This window comes from Peromyscus californicus, unplaced genomic scaffold (assembly GCF_007827085.1).
Source record: "Peromyscus californicus insignis strain IS unplaced genomic scaffold, ASM782708v3 Scaffold_7__1_contigs__length_154581171, whole genome shotgun sequence".
Taxonomy (NCBI): Eukaryota; Metazoa; Chordata; class Mammalia; order Rodentia; family Cricetidae; genus Peromyscus; species Peromyscus californicus.
This window is the reverse complement of record NW_026294595.1, coordinates 69,700,520-69,726,143: the sequence shown is the minus strand read 5'-3', so window position 1 is coordinate 69,726,143 and position 25,624 is coordinate 69,700,520. Positions and strand designations below refer to the sequence as shown.

Sequence of the window (25,624 nt, the reverse complement as noted above, 5' to 3'; positions counted from 1 at the left end):
AGCTACTGGAATAATAGGAGTATATGATCTGTATCCAAAACAGGAAGGAGAGTGAGTTAAGATTACAGAGAGCCGGGCATGGCGGTGGCGCATGCCTTTAATCCCAGCACTCAGGGGGCAGAGGCAGGCAGATCTCTGAGTTCGAGGCCAGCCTGGTCTACAAATCGAGTCCCCAAACAGCCAGAGCTGTTATAGAGAAACCTTGTCTTGAAAAAACAAACCCCAAAACCACAAAGCAAAACAGAGCTGACCAGACGGCTCAATGGGTAATGGTACTGCCACCAAGCCTGATAAACTGAGTTTGATCCCTAGGACGTACATGATGGGGGTGGGGGACAAGACTGATTCCAACAAGTCCTTCTCTGTCCTTCACCCATGAAGCACATGTACACACATGTACAAAATAAATGTAATCTTAAAGATTTGCAGATAGAAACTAGATCTATTTTTTTCTCTCACGCAACTACAGTCACAAACTACATGTGATCGTAGACGAGATTTACATGCTGTCTGTGTTTGATATAGCCGTCAGATTTCGCAGTGTTCTGAATATGAAACAGTAAGTTTGTCCCCAGTTGTGTGGGAGCAAGAGTCATGAGGTTCCTGCTTTGTAAGGTGAATTCATGAAGTAGGAACTTGCCTGGCCATGTACTGGGGAATGAGGCAAGTGCCAATGGGGTTTGTGTATATGAACAAAGTGTCCTCTGCCCTCCCGAGTACTGACTCCAAATGCCATTCTGGGTATGAGTGAATGCTAGAGCAAGGCAGCAAGTGTATGGTTAAAGGTCGAGGGGCGGTGGGTCAGTCAGTAAAGTGCCTGGCGTGCAAGCACGAGGATCTGAGTTTGAATCCTCAGGACCTATGTAAAAGTCTAGTGTGGCAACGTGCATCTGTGACCTTAGAGATGGGTGAGGGGCTAAGTGGCAGATCTGGAGCTCACTGGCCAGACAGCCTGGTTGACTTGAGGAGCTTCAGACTCAGTGAGAGACCTCGTCTGTGGTGGGGGAGGTAAAAAGTGATCTAGGAAGACACCCAGTTTTAACCTGTGGTTTTCACACCTGTGTGCATGCACATGGGTGCATGTGCACACGTGCGCACACACACACACATGCATACATACATATGTATCAGGGAAAGGCCCGGGATGGTCAGAGCAGGTACTTCTTCTCCACACAGCATCTTGCTGTGTAACCCAACCAGGCCTCAAAGTCTTTAATTTTCCTGTCTCCACTGCCCCCCCCCCCGCCCCCCGAGTGCTGGGAATACATGTATGTCCCATTGTGCCCCACTTAAATTTGGGGGAGAGGGTGGGATTTGACCCTAGGGATAGGATCTCATCAAAGCAAGGCATAGGCATACTGGCTAGAAGGAACAGATTCACCAGAGGCAGGGCAGTGAGAGAGAAGTGAGGATGTTCTAGAGACCATGGGCAGCTGATACCTGGAAGGGCAGCTGCCAGGGAGGTGGTTTCGGACCAGATGGAGCAGAGCCACAGTCAGGCTGAGGGTTCTGGACTTCAGTGGGTGTTGAGGACTGCTCTGTGTGGGCTTTTCAGGGAGACCTTATGTTGCCTTCCTAGCTTAACTACCACCCATCTCTTGGAACTGGGCACCTTAGACCCTGTCTAGGAAGAACCTAAAGTCCACTTCTTTCTATCAGAGGTCATTTATGCATCCTTCAACCATTTCCCCCTAACATTGATTTTTTTTTTTAAATTCCTTTTCCAGCTTGTCTGACCCTAACAAGACACATATGATCTGGGGCACCAGTAAGGTAAGTCCCAGCCACCTGTCTTTGAGTCTGGAAGGAAGGGAAGCCAGGAACAGAAGGCAGGAAAAATTAGATGTTCCTTTTCCAACTTCTCTTCTTCCAGGATTTTGGCATGGCTGGCTTCCGCTTTGGTGTTCTCTATACACACAACAAGGAGGTAGCCTCTGCCGTGAGAGTGTTTGACTACCTCCACGGTATCTCTGGCATTACACAGTACAAGCTGTACCAGCTGCTCCAGGACAAAGGTAATGAGCGGCACCTCTTGACTGGACTTCCTGGCCACGGAGATTGCTGGGTTTTCTAGGGTCTCTACCGTTAACTTGATAGACTTGAGGATCTGTTCACTGAAGTTAAACTGAGGAGATGTGAGGTTTGGAGGAAGGCAGAATACAGCTCAGCTAGTGAGCACATGGGCATGGTTGGAAGATGGAGAGCCTGTTCTAAACCAGGCTGGGATGTGACTCTTAAAGTCTAGTAGTTTTTGTCCTGCTTAGAAAAGCACCGCTTGTAAATGGCTCCCTAAGAAATAAGAACTCAGGCATCAGCCAGTCAGTCTTGCTTTTCCCCTCTTGGCCTGGAACTTACCATGTAGACAGGCTGGCCTTGAACTCAGTTTCTCCTGCCTCTGCCTCCCAAGTGCTGGGACTAAAGGCACGCACCACCTGGCATAATGAAAGCTTAAAAAAATAACAACAATGTAGACGTAAAGGTTTTCTATAACCTCTTCAGGTCACTTTTCTTCTGTCAGTTCTGAAAACACTGGGGCTACAAGTATCCCAGAGAATAGCTGGGTTCCTCCAAGTCCAATACAATATGTGGGGTTCAAGAGCAGAAGTGGAAACCTTGTCACTCAGGTGACAGTGGCATCAGTCCCCCTTGTGGGATGCCTTGGTTACAGTCCTCTATTATCTACTCAAAGGGAGCATTCCAGTGGACCATTAAGATGCTCATTGTTCCCTCCAGAGTCCTACATGTGGAATTGTGTGGATATTATCAGTTCAGACACAACAGAGTCAGTCTTGCATAGAAATGGCTCCTGGCTCACATGAAGCCCAGCTAAGGTATATTTGGGAAGAACCCTCCACCCAGCAGATGTCTGCTGTAAGATCTGTGATGCTCTTTCTCTACTCATCCAGAATGGATAGACTGGATCTACCTGCCTATGAACCACAGTTGGCTCCAGAAGGCTTACGTCTATGTCACTAAGAGGCTGGAGAGGCTGAAGATCCCTTTTATCACGGGTGGCTGTGGTCTCTATGTCTGGATCAACCCCTCCCCCCCTCTCCCCCTCACTCCTCCCCTCACTCCTCCCCTCACTCCTCCCCTCACTCCTCCCCTCACTCCTCCCCTCACTCCTCCCCTCACTCCTCCCCTCACTCCCCCCTCACTCCCCCCCTCACTCCCCCCCACTCCCCCCTCACTCCCCCCCCCCACTCCCCCCACTCCCACCTCACCCCCCTCTCCCCCCCACTCTCCCCACTCCCCCCCACTCCCCCTCCTCCCCCCCTCCCCCCCTCTTTCCCCCCTCCCCTTTGGAACTTCTAGTCATGGATTGGTTCTCCCACGTGCTCAAGGAGTACAAAAAAGATAGACGTTGAAACAACGGGAGCAGACATTTGAGATGTGGGCTGTGGGCCTCCAGCCAGTGGCTCCAGCCATCTTGCAGTCCATACTCAGGAGCCCCTGATATCAGCCTCTTGCCCAGAAGGCTGGAGGAGTAACTGGTGCTGCTGTACTCTCTGACCTCACTCATCAAGCCCCCTAAGCTGTTCTCTGCCATTTTAGAAGGCTTGTTTCTTTTAGTCTTTGCTAGCTATTTTACATGCAAAATGTTTTTAAGGTGATGGGAGTGGGCGGGCCTAAAGAGCCCTGGAGGGTAAAGGGAATTCCCTGGATTCCTTTTTAGATAGCTTTGTTTTATATTCAGCATTTAATAAATATCACTCTCTATTCTCTCCGATTCTTTATTTCTGGTTCACATTCCTTTTTGGAGATGATTTTTCCCCCCTAAGTTCTTTGGTAAGCTGAAAAGTGAAGAATATTGTCTGGGAGAGATCTGGGGTGGTAGCTGAGATAAGAGTACTTTGCTCTGTAAGCATGAGGACCTAAGTTCAAATCCCCAGCACCCCATGTAAAAACCTAGCCATGGCTTTTAGTACCTATATCCTTAGCACTGGGTGGCGAGGCACAGACAGGCGGACCATAATATCTCACTAGCAATTGAGTCTGGCTGAAATGGCAAGAAATTCCATTTCAGTGCAAGGTTGAAACACTTACAGGAAGATTCTCGAAGTCCTGTTCTGACTTCGAGTTCTGTGCACATGTGGAAACACACACACACACACGGACGGCGGACACACGGACGGCGGACACACGGACGGCGGGCACACAGACGGACGATGCACACACACAGACGACGCACAGACACAGGCACCCTTACTCTGGAGCATATACCCCCCCACACACCTCCACACACATGAACACATATCTGTAACCCTGTCTTGGGCAGGGCTGTAAAAGGAAGACGTGACTCATAGCTGGATGCTGAAGAAGCACTGAGTGTTGACTGTCATCTTTAGAAGCTCACATTCTCCATATGAGTGGCTGGCTGAAGGACTGGATGGGTGTATTGCGGGTGTTCTCACATCCAAATGCCAGAGACCTTTCCTAAAGGCTTTAGGATGAATCTTGGAATATTACTTTGTTCCGATGGCTATAGCAAAATGCCAGAGAAGTGAGTAACTTATAAAGAATGAAAATTTCTAGAAGCTGCAAAGTCCAAGATCAAGAACCTGAGACGTGTCTGGTGAGGCTCATCTTATTTCTCCCTATGACATTACATGACTGGAGGGCTGGGGCTCCCTCTGCTTTCATGACCTGATCACTTCCCAAGGGTCCCACCTGCTACTGCCATCATTTTAGGGGGCGAGGATTTCACATATGAATTGCAGTGTTTGGGAGCACAAACCCCAGTTTGCAGAACTGACACTTCCCACTGTTTAGATTGTACTCACTGGAGTTTCTGTGATGCCCTTGCCTATCAGGGACTGTGAAATGCACAGAACAGGGAGTCAAAAACCTTTTGTGAGTCAGGCAGTGGTGGCACACTCTTTTAATCCCAGCACTCGGGAGGCAGAGGCAGGCAGATCTCTGAGTTAGAGGCCAGCCTGGGCTACAAAGCAAGTTCCAGGATGGCCAGGACTGTTACACAGAGAAACCCTGTCTCAAAACTTTTTGTGGAGGATGGAAAAATTTCTAGTACATGTTGATAGTTTTGATCAGTTCCTTGGATTTCTGACCCACCCACTCTCCCCTGGCGCTGACTTGTCCCACTTCTTTTCCTGCCTTTTAATACAACCCAGGCTGGCCTTGAACCCATCATCTTGCCTCAGCTTCCTCAGTGCTAGGATTACAAGTACATGTCATCAGGGCAGTTAGGTCCTCCTCTTCCTTACCCTCCTCTCCCCCGCCCCCAACAAAGGGAAATGTATTGCTCTTCTCAAGCAACTTAAGGGTGGGTTTTTCTGGTTGACAGTTCAAGGTTTCCATGCACCGTGGTGGAGAAGGCAAAGGCATGGTGCTGAGTGCGGCCCTAGCTGTGAGAGCAGGAACGTGAGGCAGTTGGGCAAGTTGCATCCACAGCCAGGAAGAAGAGGGAAGTGCTGCTGCTCACCTCACTTTCTCTTTTCTTCAGCCTGGGACCCCACACACATTAACCCAAGTTAATCCTCTCGGGAGGAATCCCCATAGACACACCCAGAGTTGTGTGTTCTCGGTGATTCTAAATCCAGTCAAGTTGGTTATTGAAATTAACTACCACATGGAGCAGTTCAATAAGTACTGATCCTTCAAGGCTATACTAGATAAGGCTCTTTGGAAACTGATTATGAACCAGGCATGGTGGTATAGACCTGTAATCCTAGTACTCAAGAGGCTAAAGCAGAATTGTGGGTTCAAGACCAGCCTGGGCTATATACTGAGATCTTAGGCAGAGAGAGAATTTGTTAGAGGAGCCCAGGAGACCAGAAACACTCTCAGGACCTTTGTAGAGGAAGACAGCAGTCTCACTGGTACTGGATGGAAGGAGTGAATTATGCCTTCTATGGAGGCGTCAGTCTGTTTCCAGGTCCGTCAACTCTATTTAGATGGTGGCACTGGTGAGATGTCTCAGTGAGTAAAGGCACCTGCTGCCTGAGTGTGGCGCCCAAGCCCCACATGGTGGGAGGGAGAACTGAGTTCTATAAGATGTGCTTGGACTTTCATATGCAGACGGTGACACATGCACAAAGTAAACGTAATAAAAAAAATATTGATGTTCTGGACATTTCACTTTCTTGTTAACATTTGGTGTTTGTATCGGTTGCTTTTTTCATTGCTATGACAAAATACCTGAGAAAAGCGACTTGAGAACAGAAAGGCCAGGCATGGTGGTGTATAGTGGCATATGCCTGCAGTCCCCAGAGGCAGAATGAGCACGAGTTTGAGGCCAGCCTGAATTATCTAGGAAATGCTAGGCCAGCCATGGTTGTACCGTGATACAGCAAGACGCTGTCTCCAAAGACTTAGAGGGGCGGTGCTAATTTTGGCTCATGGTTTTGATGGTTAATCTTGATTGACTAGATCTGGATTCAATTAGGAGGCAAGTGAGATTTTCCTGACTGGGTTAATTGAATTGGGAAGATCTACCCCCAATGTGGGTGGCACACTCTGGTGGCAGGCAGAGGGAAGAGTTTTGCTCTTCTGCCTGCTTGTCTTTGTGCCTCACTGGTTGAGTTTATTTGATTTTCAAGCCGTCTACCCTGCTGTTGCCTCTGCTACCATTGTCGCGGCCACCCTTCACTACCATCAAAGCCAAACTTCTTCAGCCTTCCAATGTGGACTAAAGTCCAGTGGCTCTCCCAGAACTCTAGGCCTTCAGTATTAGGGTTCGGTAGAGGAACAGAACTAATAGAATAGATATTATATATTCATATATATATTTCATTTTATATATATATATATAATATGATTTATTTAGAGTGGCTTACAGGCTGTGGTTCAGCTAGTCCAACAATGGATGTCTCTTGATGGAAAGTCCGAGAGTCCAATAGTTGTTCAGTCCACGAGGCTGAATGTCTCAGCTTCAGTACACCTCAGAATCCTCAAGAAGTAGGCTCTCATGCCAGTGAAGAAGGGCCTCAGCAGCAAGATCTCTGAGCTTGCCAGTGAGATGAGAATGGGGGTGAGCAGGCAAAAGCAAAAGTTTCCTTCTTCCTTGTCCTCTATAGAGGCTGTCACAAGGTGTGGCCCAGACTTAAGGTGGGTCCTCCTACCTCAACTGGTCCAATTAACTAAAAATTCCTCACCGATGTGCCCAGCTGCTTACGTTTTTAGTTAATTCCAAATGTAGTCAAGTTGACAGACAAGAATAGCCATTGCAAGTCAACTTGACACACAATCATATCTTATGTCATGCTTAATTTCCAAGTGAAAAGAAAAATGAGGTCTTGATTACACCTAACATGATATAACAATCCCACATACAACGGCAAACACATTATGTATTTTAGAATAGGTGGCGATATCCTTTGAGGGACGTTCTTTTTTTAATATCTCATAACTTAAATATGAGAACCACTGATATTATCTTAATTGATGTTACATTACATGATAAAAAAGTTGACAAAAGAAAACTAATATCTGTACAAACCCATTCTTAACAAAATATGACAGGCACATTCATGTTAATTATAATCCTCATTGCAGCAAGAGGTTATGTGGCCTTAGCTGGTATTTATAATTACCTTTCTCTACTACCCCTTCTGTATTTCCTCTACCCTTAGGGAGCACCTCAGCTGGTTTTGGTTCTCTTCCTGGAGGAGTGACCCACATCTTTGTTCCTGATGGGTCTGTGCCTTTTGTCATCCTGCCTGGATCAGGCTGCTGTAGTTTCCCATTGACTTTAATCAAGTCACGGTAGCACCACAAGACACCCTAAAGGATCGTCAGAGGGTTTCTATTGCTGTGAAGAGACACCATGATCACAGCAACTCTTATAAAGGAAAACATATCATTGGGGCTGGCTTATAGTCTCAGAGGTTTAGTCCATTACTTCATGGTGGTGTGCAGGCAGACATGGTGCTGGAGAAGGAGCTGAGAGTTCTACATCTTGATTCACAGTCAGCAGAAGCAACTGTGTGCCACACTGAGTGTAGTTTGAGCATAGGAGATCTCAAAGCCTGCCCCCCACAGTGACACAACTTCCTCCAACAAAGCCACACCTCCTAATAGTGCCACTCTTTTATGGGGGCCATTCTTTTTAAACCATTACAAGAATCTCCTACATTCCAGATATAATCTTTCTTACCTCCACTGTGGAGAAGCAACCCAATTCTCCATGGTAATCTGGGTCAATCACCCTTAAAACTTATTCCTTTCTTAGCCTCTTGGCTTAAGGGTATCTCAGAAGCTCAAAGTGCCCATGAGGAAGTCCGAGTTTCCAATTCAATGGAATGTTTATTGTGTCTCCAGGCAGGAGTGCTCCCCCATCTGAAACTAAAACTTCTAGGCCGGTAGAACTCAAGGTTTTAGAAACAGGAAGCAACAATTTTCCTAGTGGAAATTAGTCACTAGGGATGACAGTGAGTGGACCCATTCCCCTTCCCACTCCTTGATTCCTGTGAATCCAGGCTATGGGAGAAACCCTATACCGTAGATTGGATGATGATTACTTCTGTCTTAGTTATTGTTCTATTGCTGTGAAGAGACACCATAACCAAGGCAACTTATAAAAAGAAGCATTTAAGCTGGGCGGTGGTGGCACACGCCTTTAATCCCAGCACTCTGGGAGGCAGAGTCAGGTGGATCTTTGTGAGTTCGAGGCCAGCCTGGTCTACAGAGTGAGATCCAGGACAGGCACCAAAAACTACACAGAGAAACCCTGTCTCAAAAAAAAAAAAAAAGCATTTAATTGGGGGCTTGCTCACAGTTTCAGAATGTTAGTAAGCTCCAATTATGGTGGGGAGGGTGATGGCAGGCAGGCACAGTGCTGGAGCAGTAGCTAAGAGCTTACATCCTGATCCTCAGGCAGCAGGCAGAGAAAGAGACAGGGCCTGACCTGGGCTTTTGAAACCACAAAGGCCACCCCCAGTGACACAACAAAGACACACTTCCTAGTCCTTAAATAGTCTACCAGCTAGGGAACAGATATTCAAATCTATGAGCCTATGGGCATCATTCTCATTCTAACCACCGCACCTTCAGTGACAGAGTGTAACTACCTTCTTGGACTACCTAGGCCTGATTGTGTTCCTGATCTAATTTGAGAAGCGTATAGTTGATGGTATTATATTATAGTATTTGCATAAATACGTTATTTATCAGTCTAGGTCTCATGGTCTGTGCTAGACAAGAGGTCGTTTCCTTGCATAAGTAAGAGGTGGAGTCATTCCATTTGGTATTTACACTCAGCAAACCTCTGGGAGGCACATAAGGAAACCTGCTCATTTTTGACTTCTTCTTGCCTGCTTGCTTGTACTGGGGACTGAACTTTTCCCTTTGTCGACCCACATCTCTAAAAATCTATTTTGTATAAACTGGAATTCAAAGAAGCCCCCCTTTTCATTCCCGAGTATCCTCACCATGTGTCATGTAAATATACGTCGATAACTTTCTACTTTTCTTTTCTCCTTTTTTTTTTTTTTTCGAGACAGGGTTTCTCTGTGTAGTTTTTGGTGCCTGTCCTGGATCTCGCTCTGTAGACCAGGCTGGCCTTAAACTCACAGAGATCCACCTGCCTCTGCCTCTGCCTCTGGGATTAAAGGCATGACCGCGGCCTTTTGTAAATCTTTATTCCTTCCTACTAAGAAATTTTGGGAGTTGAGGGAAGCCTATGCAAATGGATGGCGGGGAGATCACGTGCACAAGTGACACTCAGGAGGACCAGTGTTTTAGGAGGATGCCTACTTTAACTGGGGAAGAACCTTCCATGCTCAAATGGCTCTGACCAAGGGTATTCAAATGCTAGAGAAATCTAAGCTCAGGCCAGTGAGAGAAGAGATGGGGAAGGCGTGGTCTTGTCTTGGCCAAAATCTCCACCCCTCAGTCCCGACCTCTCCTTCCAGTTCAGACTCTAGTTTCTGAATGGCAGGGAAGTGTTGAAACCCAGAGCTACCACGTCTGCACTCGGGAGGGAGGGCGCAGGCTCCTTCCCCTTTATCCCCTCCTGGTCGCCAGGGGGCAGTCTGCCCCAGCGTCCCGGAAGTCGGGCCAAGAGGATATCACGCGCGAAACCCAGAAAGCAGACGCCCAAAGTAGGTGCGATTCCCCGCGCTGTGCACCAAAGGGGCGGCTTGGTTGCCCTGTGCTCTTGAACGCTGCTGCTCTTGGGTCTGGAGTCCTGAGTGCGGTCACACAGGCTCCGCGGGCCAGGAAAACCCCCGGGCGGGCCCTGCAGACCACTCTGGCTAGATCGCTAGGCGGGATTGAGCCCGCCTCCCACCCATACTGTCTTGCGCTCCTGCTGGGTTCTGGCTGCGCCCAGCTCGGCAGTGCTCTTCCTCCGACCTGGGCTGTCGTGGAGCAGAATGTGTGCTTCTCTGAAGTCCCGCCACCTTGGGGAGGCCCCTGAGATTTAAAAAGCAAAACAAAACTGCAGGACAGTTTCTGGGTTCCCATCCCTTCTACCAAGTAAGTCTTATACCTTAAGACAGGAAAATTAGAGAGCAATTGTGATAGCGTGACTCATATTTTAGACATTTGGCCAGCAGCCACAATTTGGTATGAGTGCTTTATCGCCCTTGGATCCCCGTTTTATCACCCTTTGAGGTGAGTGTTGGTTCCACCACAGCACAGATGAGACATGAATGAGGGATGTTTAGGAAGCTTCTATGTTGTTGGCAGCTAGGAGACCCTCCTCTGAGGCCCTTGCCTCCTTTGAGAGTGGAGCTGGGATCCTGAGTGCCTGCACTTGTGACCCCTAATCTCCTGTCCCCCTAGTTCCCACCACCAGCTCCAGATCACCTGTCATACAAGAGGTCCAGGACCACGGCAGTGATCTGCTTGGGAAATAGCCTGATGTTTTGAAATTGAGGTGAGCAAGATCCTTGAGGTGGGAAAGATAGTTGGTGACCCTTGAGGCTGCAGAATGAGAAATAGATGCCGAAATGGAGCAAGCTGAAGCTACAGTAGATTAAAGTTATTTATATGTAGCAAGCGTGGTATGATATTCATAGGTCCTCAACAGATTTGTTGAAGTGTTTAACTTGATAGGGACAAGGGGGATGAGCACACAAACTTGCAAGAAGAGGGAGATATCTGTGTGGAGATAACCTTAGTTCCAGCTACTAGGGAGCCTGAGAAAGGATCACTTGAGCCCAAGAGTTCAAGGCCAGTGTTGGGCAACCTGGGGTGGGGTGGGGTGGAGAAGAGGAAGGCTGGGCAACCATCCTTGGCTGTCAAGTGTCCAGTCATTAAAATTCTTTTCTTGCCTTGTACTCATGAGGGCCTGAATTTTATCCCCAGAACCCACATAAAAATAGCCAGATGTGTACCCTCATAATTTCAGAGCTGGGGAGATGGAGACAGGCAGGTCTCTGGGCCTTACTGGCTAGCCAGTTTAATCTAATCTGCAAACATAAGGTCCTAGGGAGAGACCCTGTCTCAAAAAACACAGTGGTCAGCTCCCAGAACAATACTGGGGGTTGTTCTTGGGCCTACACATAGACAGGTAGACAGACAGACAGACAGACACACACACACACACACACACACACACACACACACACACACACACACACACAAATGAAGGATGAGCAGAAGCCTTTCAGCAGGCCTATGCATTTGTGTCTTGGCAGATGTCCACTCTTCCTCAGAGGGAAGCCACAGCACCTACTGCGTGTTCAGGCTCAACCTCTTCTCAGGACATGGAGAATGGCTATGGTGATGTTCTGCAAGGAGAATGCCTCAGAAAGCCAGACTGCAAGCAGTCCAAACTCTATGGAGTGGGTGACCCCATGGCCATGTTCTCCTCTGACAGCTCCTGCCTGTCCTCTAGAGGAAGAGTCATCAAATGGTTCTGGGACTCAGCTGAGGAGGGCTACAGAACCTACCACATGGATGAGTATGATGAGGACAAGAACCCCAATGTGAGTGAAGACCCCTCCCAACTGGGACCCAAAAGCAAACTAACTGCAGGGCAGCCAGCAGCCAGCTTGCTCTTGTCAGGTTGGAGTTATAATCCTCTGGCTCCAAGAGGGCTGGTAATGTCGGCTTCTGTAGATAGGTCATCTCTGAGATGGGCTAGTAATGTCTGCTCTGAAGAGTGTGAACATGAAATGAAACCAAGGGTGTGAAATTAACAGTGCTTATCATATTGATAAATACTTGATAAACTGATAAAAACTTGATAAATGCAGCTGCTATTATTATTATTATCATATGCCATGATTACCATAATCTATTATACATAATAATTTGGCAAAGAGCTGCACAATAACACTTATTAATAGTTTTGATCTGTTGAACATCCACCAGATATCAGCAACCGTTCTAGGTACTGGTGTCATAGCAGTGAGCAAAACTCAAATATTGCCCTATGTATTTATATTTTAGTTGAAACAGACAGATCAAAAATACATATAACATTTACTGATAGGTACTGCAGAGAAAACGAAGACAGGGTGAGGCGGACAGAGGAGTCGGCTGGGAAATATTGCTGTTTGACATAGGATGTCATAGAAGGCTACTTTAATCAGGTGACATTAGAACAGAGCCTTGAAAAAAAAGTGAGAGAGGTTGTATTGCTGCAAAAAATCACCCCAAATCTCAGCAGCTTACATAGCAAACATTTCCCGGTTGCTGCAGCTCGGGACTCCTGGTGGGCATCTTGGGATCGGGGTTTCTGTCACAGTACCCTGAAGTTGGTGCTGGGATCTCGTCTGAAAGCTTGACTGGGTGGTGGGACTTGGACAGGTGAGAGGCTCCAGCTCCAGACTCACTTCTGTGCCTCCTTGTGGGTACCTATTCCTTTCACATGGACTCCGCCCCAGGACTGCCTCAGATATGGCCGCTGGCTCCCTCCAGGGAAGATGACTCAGGACAGAGAGAGAGACTGTAAATACCCAAGATAGAAGCCACCCGCTTTTATGACCTAACCTTAGAAGTGACACCCCATCATCTTTGCATGTTCTTTTGATCAGGAACACTTGGCAGATTCAGTCTCTATGCAGGGGGCCGTGGTAGAGGCTACCCACCACCAGGAGAGAATAGCTAGTCCAAAGGCCCCAGGCCGGAACTACGCTGGATCAGACCAAGGGTCAGCAAGGGAACCAGTGGGTTATGGTAAAGCCAGACTGGTGGTGATGGGGTCAGAAAGGCCATGGATATTGTAGGGCCTCATGGGACATGGCGAACGTTCTTTCTGTATACAGAGTTGAGTAGGAAATGTTCAGGAGACAGTATGCATGGTGTTCTTTCAGTTATTAAAGACATCTGGGACTTCCATATGAAGACCCGATGACAGGTGAAGGGGTGGACAGGAGAGGAGGTGGGGAGCTCTGGCAGTGATCTGGACAGGAACCATGGTGACTTACACTAGGATCTCAGCAGCGGGGCATGGCAAGGCTGGCTGAATGTGCTGTAACTGGAGAGCTGTTGGGATTTGGAGATGGGTTGGCTGTGTCTGGGGGAAACAGTTTCCTCCCCAGGGGTGGTGAGCATTGCCTTTTATGTGTCTAACTCTCAGCTCATTCAAGTTGAATTGTTTTTTCTCTCCTGCCTCCTTCACTCCTGACATAAGGCAGGGGCAGGGGTTGGTGCCTCCTATTAGGATTAACACCTCATGGGGTGGCAACCAGACAGTGTGTCCTGTTAGCTGAGTCTCCTAGGGAATAATTTATACTGACCTAGGGGGTCCACTGAACACCCCACCTTTGTTTCTGGTCCTAGCAGAGCGTAATTTATGGTCTGATTTATAGAATGATTCTATAAATGTTTCTGGAGAGACATAGTGGTGTCTTGGGCACGAGTTTGCCTTCAGGGAGCTAGCTATCAGCAGAGAGCTATGCCCCGATCTCTGTGGTGTGGGACAGAAACCGAGTGATTTTCTCAGGGCAGGGGAGAGGTGGAAAGAGATGTGGGACTCCAAGAAGCAAAGAGGGCTTACAGATGGGGCTTGTGGGAAGACTTCTTGCCAGAGGTGGTGTTTAGACCGTGTTGGAAATGGGGCGTGGGATTTTGGAGCCCTGTGAGGGCCCAGTGTGAGCAAAGACAAGGAGGGTGGAGGAAGGGTGGGAGGTGCCCACTTTGCTGTCCGTGGGTTCTCCAGGCTCTTTGCGGGCACTTCTTTCTCGTGCTCACCCTGCCTCTACACTGTGTCTGCAGGGCATCGTTAACCTGGGCACCAGTGAGAACAAGCTCTGCTTCGACCTTCTGTCCAGGCGGGTGAGTGCTGGGGCTGCCGTGCCAGGGCTTCTGGAGTCCTTTGCCACAGCAGCTTGCTGCATGCCTCGGTGGCCCTGACGTAAGAGTGGGGAGACATGGATTCCAGGTCTGCCTCTCCTCTCCCCTCCTCCCCTCCCCTTCCCTTCCCTCCCCTCCCCTCCCTTCCCCTTCCCTCCCCTGTCTGCCAACAGAACTATACCCATCTCTCATCTTTTGCTCTTCACTGGAGATTGAACCTAGCACTTACACAGTCCAGGCAAGCTAAACCACACCCTCTACCTTCTTAACTTTTTATTTTAAGTCAAGGTCTAAGTTTCTGAAGCTGATCTTGAACTTAAATCTGCCAGGCAGGCCTTGGATTTGCAGTTTTCCCTCCTTAACCTCCAGTGTAGCTGGGGTTACAGGCCTGCACCAACAGGTCTGGCTTCTATGGCTGTTTCTAATCCAGTTGGTAAAATTCCTTCAGATTTCATCAGATTTCTGTTTAAAATATATTTTATGTGTATGGGTGTTTTGCTTTCATATATGTCTGTGCCCCAGGTACATGCCTGGTGCCTGTTGAGGCCAGAAGAGGGAGTCTGGTAACCTGGAACTGTAGTTACAGATGGTTGTGAGCCGTCATGTAGGTGCTGGGAATTGAACCCAGTACCCAAGAAACTGAGGCAGGAGGAGTGCTGTGAGTCTGAGTCCATCTTGGGCTTTATAGTAAGCATCAGGAGAGCCAAGGCTACATAGCAAGAGCATGTCTCAAGTCTCCAAAAGTAAAAATAACTAAAACTGGTTTCAGTAATATTTCATTTACCTACTATATCTAAAATATGACCATTTCAGCTGGTAATAAATGTACAATTATTGATATTTATTAATACTTGTTCTTACAAAGTCGTTACAGTTCAGACTAGCAACCTAGTAAGTGCTGAGTAGCCACAGATACCCATGGCTTCCATGTTGAACCTGCTCTAAGGGGCGACAGGAGTGGGGGGAAATGACTGGGCCCCAGCATAGAGAAGTAGATGATTCCAATTGTTCTGGTCCCCCTGCCCGAGGACACTTTGTTATTGGCTCTCTTTGACCTTACAGCCATGATACTCTAGTTTCACTAATCCAGTACCTGCTGAGACAAGGGATGGTCTAAAATTTGCCACCATACACAAAGGGTGAGGTTGAGTGGAACCTGCAGGAGACAGTGTGCTGAGTCCCCTCTCTAAAGTTGGAGCCAAGGCCAAGCTGTCATCACCAGCTCTGGAGCCTCCTCTGACGTCTGGGGAAGCTGAGTAGTGTGCCTTCCCAGCACTGCTCTGCACCCACCCCCCTGATTCTGTTGTATAGAGAGCTAGAGTCAGGAGTTCTGGGTATGGCTTTAGCTCTGCCATTTGCTAGCCTTGCCTTCACTTTGTGAGCCTTGGTTTGCTGATCTGTGAAATGGGCTGTCCTGCACTCCTGCCACATTCCCTGAGAAGGAGAAGAAACTGTAGGTGCTGAAGGCCCTGGTGCCGTGTGGACGCAGGTGACAGTGCTGGCCCTTAGCCTTGCTCTGTTCCCTTTGTGCCCCCAGCTGACACAGAGTGACATGCTTCATGTGGAGCCGTCTCTGCTGCAGTACCCTGACTGGAGGGGACATCTGTTGTAAGTAGTTGCCACAGGCTGGTGGGTCTCAACACGTTGACCCCAGGGAGGTCTGGTAGTGGCTGGGCACATTTCTGGTTGGTGTAACTGGGAGAAGGGTCTACAGTCCAGGGATGTGCTGTTAAACCTACAAAGCACAGGGAGGCCTCGCAACAAAGAATTCTTCCGTCCACGAGATCAGTAGAGGCAGTGTGAGGGAGCTGGTTGTAAGCTGAGAACATAGTTGTGGAGACCTGGTGACCAGGGGCTGTCCGGCCAGCCCCAAATCCATCACCGGAGTTCCCGGCTTGGTTCCCATGACCCTAAGTCTGAGGTGAGGGAGGAGACTGTCCTTGCTTTTTCAGCAGCTTTAGAGATGACCGGTGAGTGTCTGGGGAGCTGGCTGGGACTCACTCCCAATGGTAAGATGGGTCAGGGAATGAAAGACTGCCATATACTGATTATTTGCAGGTCAGACATTGTTCTTAGGGATTAGTGGCCCAGCAGGACCTGACCCAAGATGTATTCCAAAGCTCATATTCTTAGAAAATGGTCACTAGGATGGTGAGCCTTGGGGCAGGCCACTGGGCTTGTGCATAGTCTCTGCCACCTACCAGCAAGTGTTTTAATTCCCTTAAACCTCAGCTTCTTTGTAAAATGGAAATGATAGTAAGAGTAGTCACCATGGAACATTCTCCAAATACCATCTGAAGTTCAGTAAGAACTGCGGTAACAGTTCCTATTATGATAATGTTTATTATTATCGTTTCACCAGCTAGATCTATATAGCGTCAGTTTTCATCTGTTTCCTGACTTGGGGGCGTGTGTGGCTGCGCTGGGTTTCCTAGAACCACACAGAGTGAATGCTTTGTGGTCAGATGGGGGAGGGAGTGCCAGAGTGGAGACAAATGCCTACCGATTCACCTCCTGGGAAGGGAGGATGGAGCAGTGGCAGCTAGCCACCTGTGGGTTCCCAGAGGGGCTCTAGAGTGGCCTGGGCTGAGAACCCTCCGACAAGTGTCGCACATCGTTGGTCTGTTCTTCTAGCCTCCGGGAAGAAGTGGCAAGGTTCTTGTCTTTCTACTGTAAGAGCCCGGCACCCCTCAAACCAGAGAACGTGAGTCACCCCTTCCTTAGGGGTGAGGGTTGGGAGGATGCTTGGGGTCTGCCTTTCACTTAGTTTTGCCTCCCAACCCCACTGTGCTGTGTCCCTCTTGACCTCCTCACCTTTGAGAGAGGCCCTCAGAGTGACCAGTTCTGTCTCTTGTTCACTTGGTCAAGAGCAGGGTCCCCAGAAATAAGTTTGGCTGGAAGCCAAGGGAGACCTTCATCAGGATGGATCCCCAGGGCACTGGGGAGAGGCGTGGCCCTTCCCCTGGTCCTTGCTCTTCTCTGTCCCCTGACAGAGTCACCCTTGTCACCCCCAGGTGGTAGTTCTGAATGGCTGTGCCTCTCTCTTTTCTGCTCTGGCCACAGTGCTGTGTGAGGCAGGAGGTAAGTGAACCCGGTGGCCACTCCCTCAGCTTTGAACCAAGGCTATGCTTGGCTGTGACCTCAGTTGCCTGGCAGCAGAGCTGCATCAGGATGCCTTCAGCTATAGTAGAGCATAGGAGATTATAGGAGCCTTCAGTGAGTGACTTGACCAGACATCCGGGACAGCAGTTCTCAGGGGGGTTCCTATGGGATCAGGGTCCTGCTCTCTCTGACGTCCTCAGCTTTTTCTTCTTGTTCACCAGGTCATTGTCACATTCTTCTCTGACACTGTGTCTTATAGCAAGAAGACCGAGACAGTTAGAACAAGCTGGCCTCTCCTGTCAGGCAGGTGCCCTTTCCCAGAAGGATCCCAGTGAGACCCTTTTTACTGGATAGAAATTACTTGTAAACCTAAAGGAGTCCCTGACAAAGGTGCTTAAGGGATCCAGTGTTGACTTAAACCAGACTGGTTCATGCCACGGCCGGGGAAGGCCTGACTTGGACATATTGCCGGTCCTCTTTCAAACACACACACACACACACACACACACACACACACACACACACACACACACAACAAACTAAATAAACAAAAAAGTCTCTCTTAGCAAGGAAGGAGATTGAACGACTATTGAGGAGACAGCCTGCTGTAAGAGGCAGTGTGTCAAGAACTGGTTGTGGCCGGGGGTCAGTTGTTGTAAGGAACATGAGAGCTCAGTTGAGCCTAACAGGTTAACGCTGGTCACATGCAGTCACCGCATACAGCTGTCCAGGCTAGGTCGTGTGGCTTTACACAACACCTCTATGGAGTGGATTCTTTGACTAGACCCTTTCACAGGTGAGAAGACTGAGGCCTAGAGGTTAAGTAACTTTTCAAAGTCACAGGAACAGAAGCAGTCACCAGGACTTAAGCCCTAAAGGAAGATTTGCTGTGAGAATATGATAGACAATTTCTTATCCATTCTGGAGCAGTCAAATACAGGGACCCTATAAGCTCCAATATCCTGGTCTATAAAGTATGGCTGACGATAGTGCTTACTTCAGGGCATGGTGGTGAACCTGTTTAGCACAGGCTAAGGGGTCAGTAAGTATTAGCAGAGGCCCCAGCTCACAGTGGATGGACAGGGACTTTCAGCTTACAATGGTGTGAAAACTATGCAAACTCAGTAGAAACTCTATTTTGGTTTCTCTCTCTTTATTTTCAAATAAATCTTTATATTAGTTTTTATTTTATTATTTTATGTATATGAGTGCTTTTGCCTGGATGTATCTTTGTGTGTGCCTGGTGCCTGTGGAGGTTAGATCCCCTGGAAATGGAGTTGCAGCCATTTGTGAGCCATCCTGTGGGTGCTGGGAATCGAACCCAGGTTCTCTGGAGTTTGAATTGTGACAGGTTCTCTAGCTAGTGCTGTGTGATGTGCTGTTTTCTTGCAATACTGGGCAGTGGCAGTGAGCTCCCCCACTCCACCTGCAGGCGACCATGAGATCTTGAGTCAATGCCAGTACTCTGCCCTGTTCCAGATTCCTAAGATAGAATGTTTAGGAGGTTAGTGGATCAAATGCATTTTTTATAGTTTTAACTTATAGTGGATTTATCTGTATGTGACCCCATTTTAAGTGAGCATCTATATTAGAAAGTCTGACCTTAGGGGGTTCAAGCTTTAAGGTTTTGGGAGTTGAGAGGAGCAAGAATATGCTCCAGATATTTCCTAGAGATGATAGAAGCTTGGAAGGGCAGTGGGGCTCATATTGGGTGTCTGGGGTGTCCAAGCCAGAGGCCAATGGGTTGCCTACTCCTTCCCCTAGAGGCTCTCTTGATCCCCACCCCTTACTATGGAGCCATTACCCAGCACGTCTATCTCTATGGCAATGTCCGACTGGCCTATGTCTACCTGGACAGCAAGGTAAGAGTGCCTGCATTCCAGTTCTTGCATTGGGTATCCCTGTAGGCAAGGGTTTACTGGGTCTGAGTTTGTGGGTGGACCTGAAGGAAGCCTATGCTAGGGGCTTTGGGGCTGCTGTGAAATGGAAGTGGAGCCTTCTGTTGTCACATGGATACCTCTGCCTGGGTTCCCTGGAAGCTCCAAGCTCCAGGCTCTAAGATTCCTGGGTCCATAGAGAAGCCAAGAACTAGCCCAGAAATGAGAGGGTGGCAAGGGGGAAGCTTAGGCCTTGGAAGTCATGAGAGCCAATCAGAGAAGCCTTGCTGCCTCTGCCAGAAATCTGAGTGATGAGGGATGTCCCTGAGGTAAAGGGTGGGGCAGAAGGCAGGAAGGGGGAGTGGCCCCTCTCATTTTCCAAAGGCTGTACCCAGGAGACTGGAGATGATAGATGAGGCAAGACCCAAGAGTTCAAGTTTGGGGTGGGGATGGGGCACTGAATTTGGCTCCTGCCTTTGATGGGTCTCTTCCCAGGTAACTGGACTGAACACACGTCCCTTCCAGCTCACAGTGGAGAAGCTGGAGATGGCCTTGCAAGGAGTTAATTCTGAGGTCTGGGGATTCAGTTAAATCCAGGGCTGGGAGTGGGTGGGTCTCAGCAGGGGCTGGACCCTTCATCTCTTGGGAGTTGGGCTCATAGCTTTGGTAGGGATATATGTGGAGGGGTTATAGAACCACCCTTGCAGGGGCAGTCAGGCAAAATCCAGTGTCTATGGAGGGTCTTCCCATTAGAAAATAACCCTGAAACCACAGTGTACAGGGAACCAGGGAGTTTCATTAACAACTTTCCCCTCACAAGAAAGGGTAATAGGTGGCGGGATATATGAAAATGTCAAGAATGAAGCCCATTATTGTTTTCAATGAATGTAGTTACTGTTTTATTGCTGTGAAAAGACACCATGACCAAGGTAAAAGAAAGCATTTAATTGGGGGTTTGCTTGCAATTTTAGAGAGTTAGTCCATTATCATCATGGCAGCAAGCAGACCGGCAGGGCACTATGGCAGTAGCTGAAGCTTTACATCCTGATCTGTAGGCAGCAGGCAGAGAGACACTGGGTATTCGAAGCCTCAAAGCCTGCCCCAAGTGATATACCTCTTCCAACAAGGCCACACCTCTCTCATCCTTCCCAAACAGTTCCACTAAAGACCAAGCATTCAAACATATGAGCCTATGGGGGCTGTTCTAATTCAAACCACCACATGGTGCTAATTAAAAAGAACACTCCCCCATTCCAGTCCCTTTGTTTCTTCTTCAGGGTCAAATGTGGATCATGGGAGTCTATAGTACAGTGAGGGGTGGTGATCCTGTTCTTTTTGAGGGGCTCCCTAATAAAGGCAGAGACCCAAGTTCCTGTGCCCGCTTTCCACCCATTTTCAGCATCTGTGCACTTCACACAGGTGTTTACCTTTGTCATTCAAGCTGTCAAGTGCTCACTGCAGGAACTGTGAAAGTTCTGGACTTTCCCACCTAGAGCTCTTTTGACACAAGCAGCCTCTCTGCCAGCAGCTGGGCACATCCCCTCCCCCACCCGCTTCCTGCCTGCTTTCTTTCCATGGTTGGCACAATACAGCAGATGTAACTCTAGTCCCAGTCATTTGCTTCTTGTTGGGGCATGAGCGTGCCCCTGCCATGCTTCCCTGGGAGCCAGCCAGCTTTCAGCCTCATCCAGTGGGACTGTGAGGCTCTGGGGTCAGGAGGACACTGTAACACCCCCATGGATGGTTTCAGGGTGTCAAGGTCAAAGGCCTCATCCTCATCAACCCCCAGAACCCTCTGGGTGACATCTACTCCCCTGAAGAGCTACAGGAGTTCCTGGGATTCGCCATGAGGTGAGCTATGCCTACCCCACAAAATGGGCAGACGGGGCTCTGCTGTGAGCCTTGGGGCACATCAGACTTCTTAGCCCACTGTGGGCTACTACCTGCTTTGGTGTCTCTGTCTTCTTAAAACACCAGCTATAACACTCTTTGGGCTGCCCACCATGCTGAACCCTTTATTATTTATTTATTTATATGTTTACCTGTGTTCATGTGCGTGTGTGACTGTGGAGGACAGAGGTCATTCCTTAGATGCCTTCAAGTTGTTTCTGAGAAAGGGTTTCACTGGTCAAGTATGCTAGGCTGTCTGGCCAGTGAACCCCCCGGGATCCCCTTCTCTTCACTCCCCCAGCACTGGGATTGCAAGTACCTGTCACCGGGCCTGCCTTTTTAGCGGGTTCTGGGTGTCAGACTTGGGTCTTGTTTGCAAGGCAGCACTTTACCAACTGGGCCATCTTCCCAGGAGAGCACTTCCTGTGCTGCATCTATGGTCCTCATCACAACATCCCCATGAAAATCAACACTGTCATCATCCCTGCTTAACAGAGCCTCAGAGTGGTCCAATCAGGAGTGGGAACAGACATGAATCTGGGTCCATTTGTCTCCAGCCCACCATGGAGGACCCCAAAGAGTCCTCTGCTTTATGGGTGCAGCTTCCTGTTTGTAAAAATGTAGACCAAAGCGGGGTGTTCCTGGGACAAGCTGGTTTCGTAGTGCCCAAGGGCTAGTCTATGGTCCTCTGGGTTTCTGACATACTGATACTCAACACTGGGTAACATATTTTGGCTCCCTCTTTCCTACCACCTACCCACTGCAGGCACCAACTGCATGTGATCATGGATGAAGTTTACATGCTGTCCGTGTTTGAAGAGTCTCTTGGGTACCGCAGTGTCCTGAGCTTGGAAAGGTGAGGCTCCCAGTGTACCAGATTCTACCAGCCCTCTGGACTGTCTCACATTTTCCCAGCCTCTTTCTGGGTCAGCTGACAGGGCATGGCCTGCCCCAGGGCAGTTCCATTGATATTTATTTGATCTCACTGGTCCTCCGGCCAGGAAGGACTAGGTAGATCAGGGGTCTTCAAATTATTCTATGGCATTCCCAAGAGCTCCAAGGAGGGCCTTGACATTATTTGAAGAAGCATTGGGTCTATGGGAAATTAGACTCTTGCTATTTCCTTCATCCTCAGAGTGGCTCCAGTTTCAACCATCCATCAGTCCTTCTGTCTGTGCATCCATCTATCCATCCATCCATCTACCCATCCATTCATCTATCCCCTGACCCACTCATCCCTCCATCCACCCATTCATCTGTTTATCTATCCACCCACCTATCCATCCATGTATCTATATTTCTACCTAGGAAAAGGTCTCAGCAGCTAAAGACACAGCCAGCAATTTCCATAATAGTGGTAAGAAGCACTAAAATGGATGTGGCCAAGGAGCTATGAGGGGGTCTGTTTTGGCCTGATTTCCTGGCTGATCAGAAAAGCCTTTTGAGGAAGTGGTGCCAGAGCTATTTTCTAGCTCAATTAGACAGCAGGCTGTTTGCTGACCCCCCATACTAAGGGAAGCGGGGGAATTGGTGGTTCAAAGACAGGAGACCCAGTGTCATCGATCCATTTACTTATCCATTCCCAAGTCTGTGATCCCCTGGCTCTGGGTTGCTTATGTTTCCATATTCTCCTCTCTGTAGGCTGCCTGACCCCCAGAGGACACATGTGATGTGGGCCACCAGCAAAGTGAGTTCCTGGCTAGCCTGGGTGGGAGGGAGTGGAATCAGTTTCTTCTGTGTGGGCTGGCTATGGCCTATCATGTGACTTCTTGTAGGACTTTGGGATGTCTGGACTCCGCTTTGGCATACTGTACACAGAAAACCAGCATGTGTCTACTGCCGTGGCCTCCCTCTGTCGCTACCATGGCCTCAGTGGCCTGGTCCAACACCAGATGGCACAGCTGCTCCGGGACCATGGTGACTGTCTGGGGCTAGGGACTTGAAAGAGGAGTGGGGTTGTAATGTGCGTGGGACGTCTTGGGGCTCATGGGTGCCTCTCCTTTGGAGGAACTTAGGTGACACCTGACAGTGTCATCTCTGGGTTCAGACTGTAATCAATCACTTGTGTGCTCCATATGTAGCACATTACTTCACCTCCTCATCTGTAGAATGGGGTAATCATGGTGCTAGCCTTGCAGGCTGAGTATGACCTATAATTTGGTTAGAACAATACATGTCATAAAGTAGGCTCTTGGCTAATGTGAGCTCACCGGCCAGGTGCAGTGTTATGCATCTGTCCTTCTAGCTACTCGGGAGGCTGAAGCAGGAGGATCCTTCCAGGTCAGGAGTTCCAGGCTGGCCTGGACAACATAACAAGATTCCACCTTCAAAAATGAACTTTTATTAGCTTTGAGCACAAAGACCAGAAGTTACTGAGGAAATGTCGATATCATGGAGAGCTCTCTGCCTCCGGGAATCGGATCTGTTCCTGCCTCAGATAGCAGAAGTTCAGAGAGCAAAGCTGTTTTGTATTTGTTGCTGTTCACTGAGCCTTTCAAATGCTCTTTTGGTCCATCTCATTTCCCTCCCTAGGGTCCTAGGAAGAATTCCTATGCAGTTCCCCTTTGTTTTGCAGGTGAGGAAAAGGAGGACCAGATACTAAACACCCAATCTGCTAGCCTAAAAAATTTTAGAAACAGTAGCAATGTCAAATGTTGCTAAGGGAGGTGGGACAGCGGGACACTTATTCTAACATCACTGGTGGGGACAGAAGATGGCTCAGCCACAGTGAAAAACGATTCTGCTGTTTCCTCTAAACACACCTATCAAATGACACAGCGACTACAGGCCCCAGTGTGGAACCTGGTCACACAAAAACCTCTGTGTGAATGCTGATAGCTGAGGGTTTTGTTTTGTTTTGTTTTTTTTTTTTTTTTTTATAATCACCCACATCTGCAAACAGTACACCTCCACAGATGAGTTGACACAAATATATCCCATCCACACCATGGAATACTGATATAATAAAAATCCATGGCAATGTGGATTTCTCCCAAAGACACTGCTATTAAGAGAAGCTAGGGTCAAGAGATTTCATGCCCTATGAGGCTGGTTTTGGTGACATTTGGGAATGAACAAAACCGTCATGACGTATAACATATCAGTCATGAGGAAGAGGGCGGTATAAATCTAAATAGCATGAGGACAGTCTTTGGGGTCACTCAGAATCCTGATTTTGGTGGTGCTTTCATAAGTGTATGAACGTGTGATAATCCAGAGAGCTGTGCACCCCTCAAAAGAGGTCAGTGAATCTGTGAGGACCAGAGAGGTGAAGTTGCTGAGATCCGCCTGTTCCTGTCTGGCCAGATGCCCTACTGGGATCAGGACCTTGGTCTGTGTGGTTCTAAGTATCACTTTATAACTGCAGACACCTTTGGCTTGGCTCACATCCTGAGGGACTTTGTACTCCGGGCTCCTGAATGTGGTCCAGGACCTGACATGTTCAGGGCTGTGTACCTGGATCAAGGGCGCTTTGTGCTGAGCACTGAACTCCCAGCCCCGCTGAACCTATGATCAGTAAGCCAGTTAGAGGAAGGGCTCCCAAGATGTTGACTGCCATGCCCTTTTGTCTTCTAGCATTTAGATTAGTGCCATGGTCCATGGGAGTTTTATGTTCCTGCTTCCCTTCCATTTAGACTGGATCAGCCAGGTGTACCTGCCAGAAAACCACGCCCGACTCAAGGCTGCCCATACCTATGTCTCAGAGGAGCTCAGAACCCTGGGGATCCCCTTCGTGAGTCGTGGGGCAGGCTTCTTCATCTGGGTTGACTTGAGAAAGGTAAATAGGGTGGAAGTATGGGAACAGGGCAATGTCAAGCCCCTACCTGGCAGGTGAAGGCACTGGAGGGTCTCCTGCATTCTGAGCTACTTCTACCCCCTCCCCCAGTACCTTCGCAAAGGCACATTTGAGGAGGAGGTGTTGCTCTGGCGCCAATTTTTGGATAACAAGGTGCTGCTGTCCTCTGGGAAGGCCTTTGAGTGCAAAGAACCCGGCTGGTTCCGGGTGGTCTTCTCAGACAAGGAGAACCGGCTCTGCCTGGGTAAGCAGTCTCCTGCCCTACCCTCCCAACAACATCCTTTAGGGGACCCCTGCTTCTGACCTTAACAGCCCCGGTGCTGACCACTCCTCACTTCTTCTCAGGGATGCAAAGGATGCGGCAGGTGCTTGAAAGGCAATCTCAAGTGGTAGAAGATACCTCTCCCTGTCACACTCAGGAGCCAAGTACCCAGCCCATATGAGCAGGCCATTGCCTCACAAGCAGCCACTGTCCTCATGACCTGGACATGTAGAGTCACGGAGCATTGAGTGTGGATGTGCCATTTGTCTGTAGGATTTTGTCACTTGGCTTTGGCCTTGAAGAACTGTTTCTGGCCCTCCCTGCTGGCAGTTTAAACTGGTGCTTATTCTGGGCTGTTGCTGTCCTCTATTCAGTGGGATTGGGACCAGCCAGGTATCTGTGCTGTGAATAGTGTACAGAATGGGAAGTCGTGACTGCTCCTCACCACAGCTCCTCCCTAGGACACAAGAGTAAATAAGTAACTGTTCA

General features: G+C 48.7%; 2 protein-coding genes across 8 annotated transcripts in view; both read left to right on the top strand.

The window, feature by feature from the left end:
* Positions 1–10,378, top strand: part of LOC128100945 (probable inactive 1-aminocyclopropane-1-carboxylate synthase-like protein 2) — an 18,122-nt gene extending 7,744 nt beyond the window's left edge. The window contains 5 exon segments of the mRNA XM_052723682.1: positions 470–559; positions 1,728–1,773; positions 1,874–2,015; positions 2,907–3,123; positions 9,985–10,378. Coding sequence (XP_052579642.1) covers positions 470–559; positions 1,728–1,773; positions 1,874–2,015; positions 2,907–3,123; positions 9,985–10,378 — 889 coding nt within the window.
* Positions 1,992–25,624, top strand: Accs (1-aminocyclopropane-1-carboxylate synthase homolog (inactive)). 7 transcript variants are annotated; one of them, XM_052724931.1, is made up of 16 exons: positions 9,991–10,065; positions 10,747–10,840; positions 11,604–11,894; positions 14,131–14,190; positions 15,746–15,816; positions 16,843–16,912; positions 17,223–17,289; positions 19,075–19,172; positions 19,683–19,760; positions 20,938–21,038; positions 21,844–21,933; positions 22,719–22,764; positions 22,853–22,994; positions 24,713–24,855; positions 24,964–25,117; positions 25,219–25,624. In XM_052724931.1, the coding sequence occupies exons 3-16, from the start codon at positions 11,604–11,606 to the stop codon at positions 25,314–25,316; spliced, it is 1,509 nt and encodes a 502-aa protein (XP_052580891.1). In that variant the 5' UTR covers positions 9,991–10,065; positions 10,747–10,840; the 3' UTR covers positions 25,317–25,624. The 7 variants fall into 7 exon arrangements, with proteins under 7 accessions (XP_052580894.1, XP_052580893.1, XP_052580891.1 ...); XM_052724932.1 differs by having other exon boundaries at positions 10,004–10,061; XM_052724930.1 differs by lacking the exon at positions 9,991–10,065 and adding an exon at positions 10,072–10,437.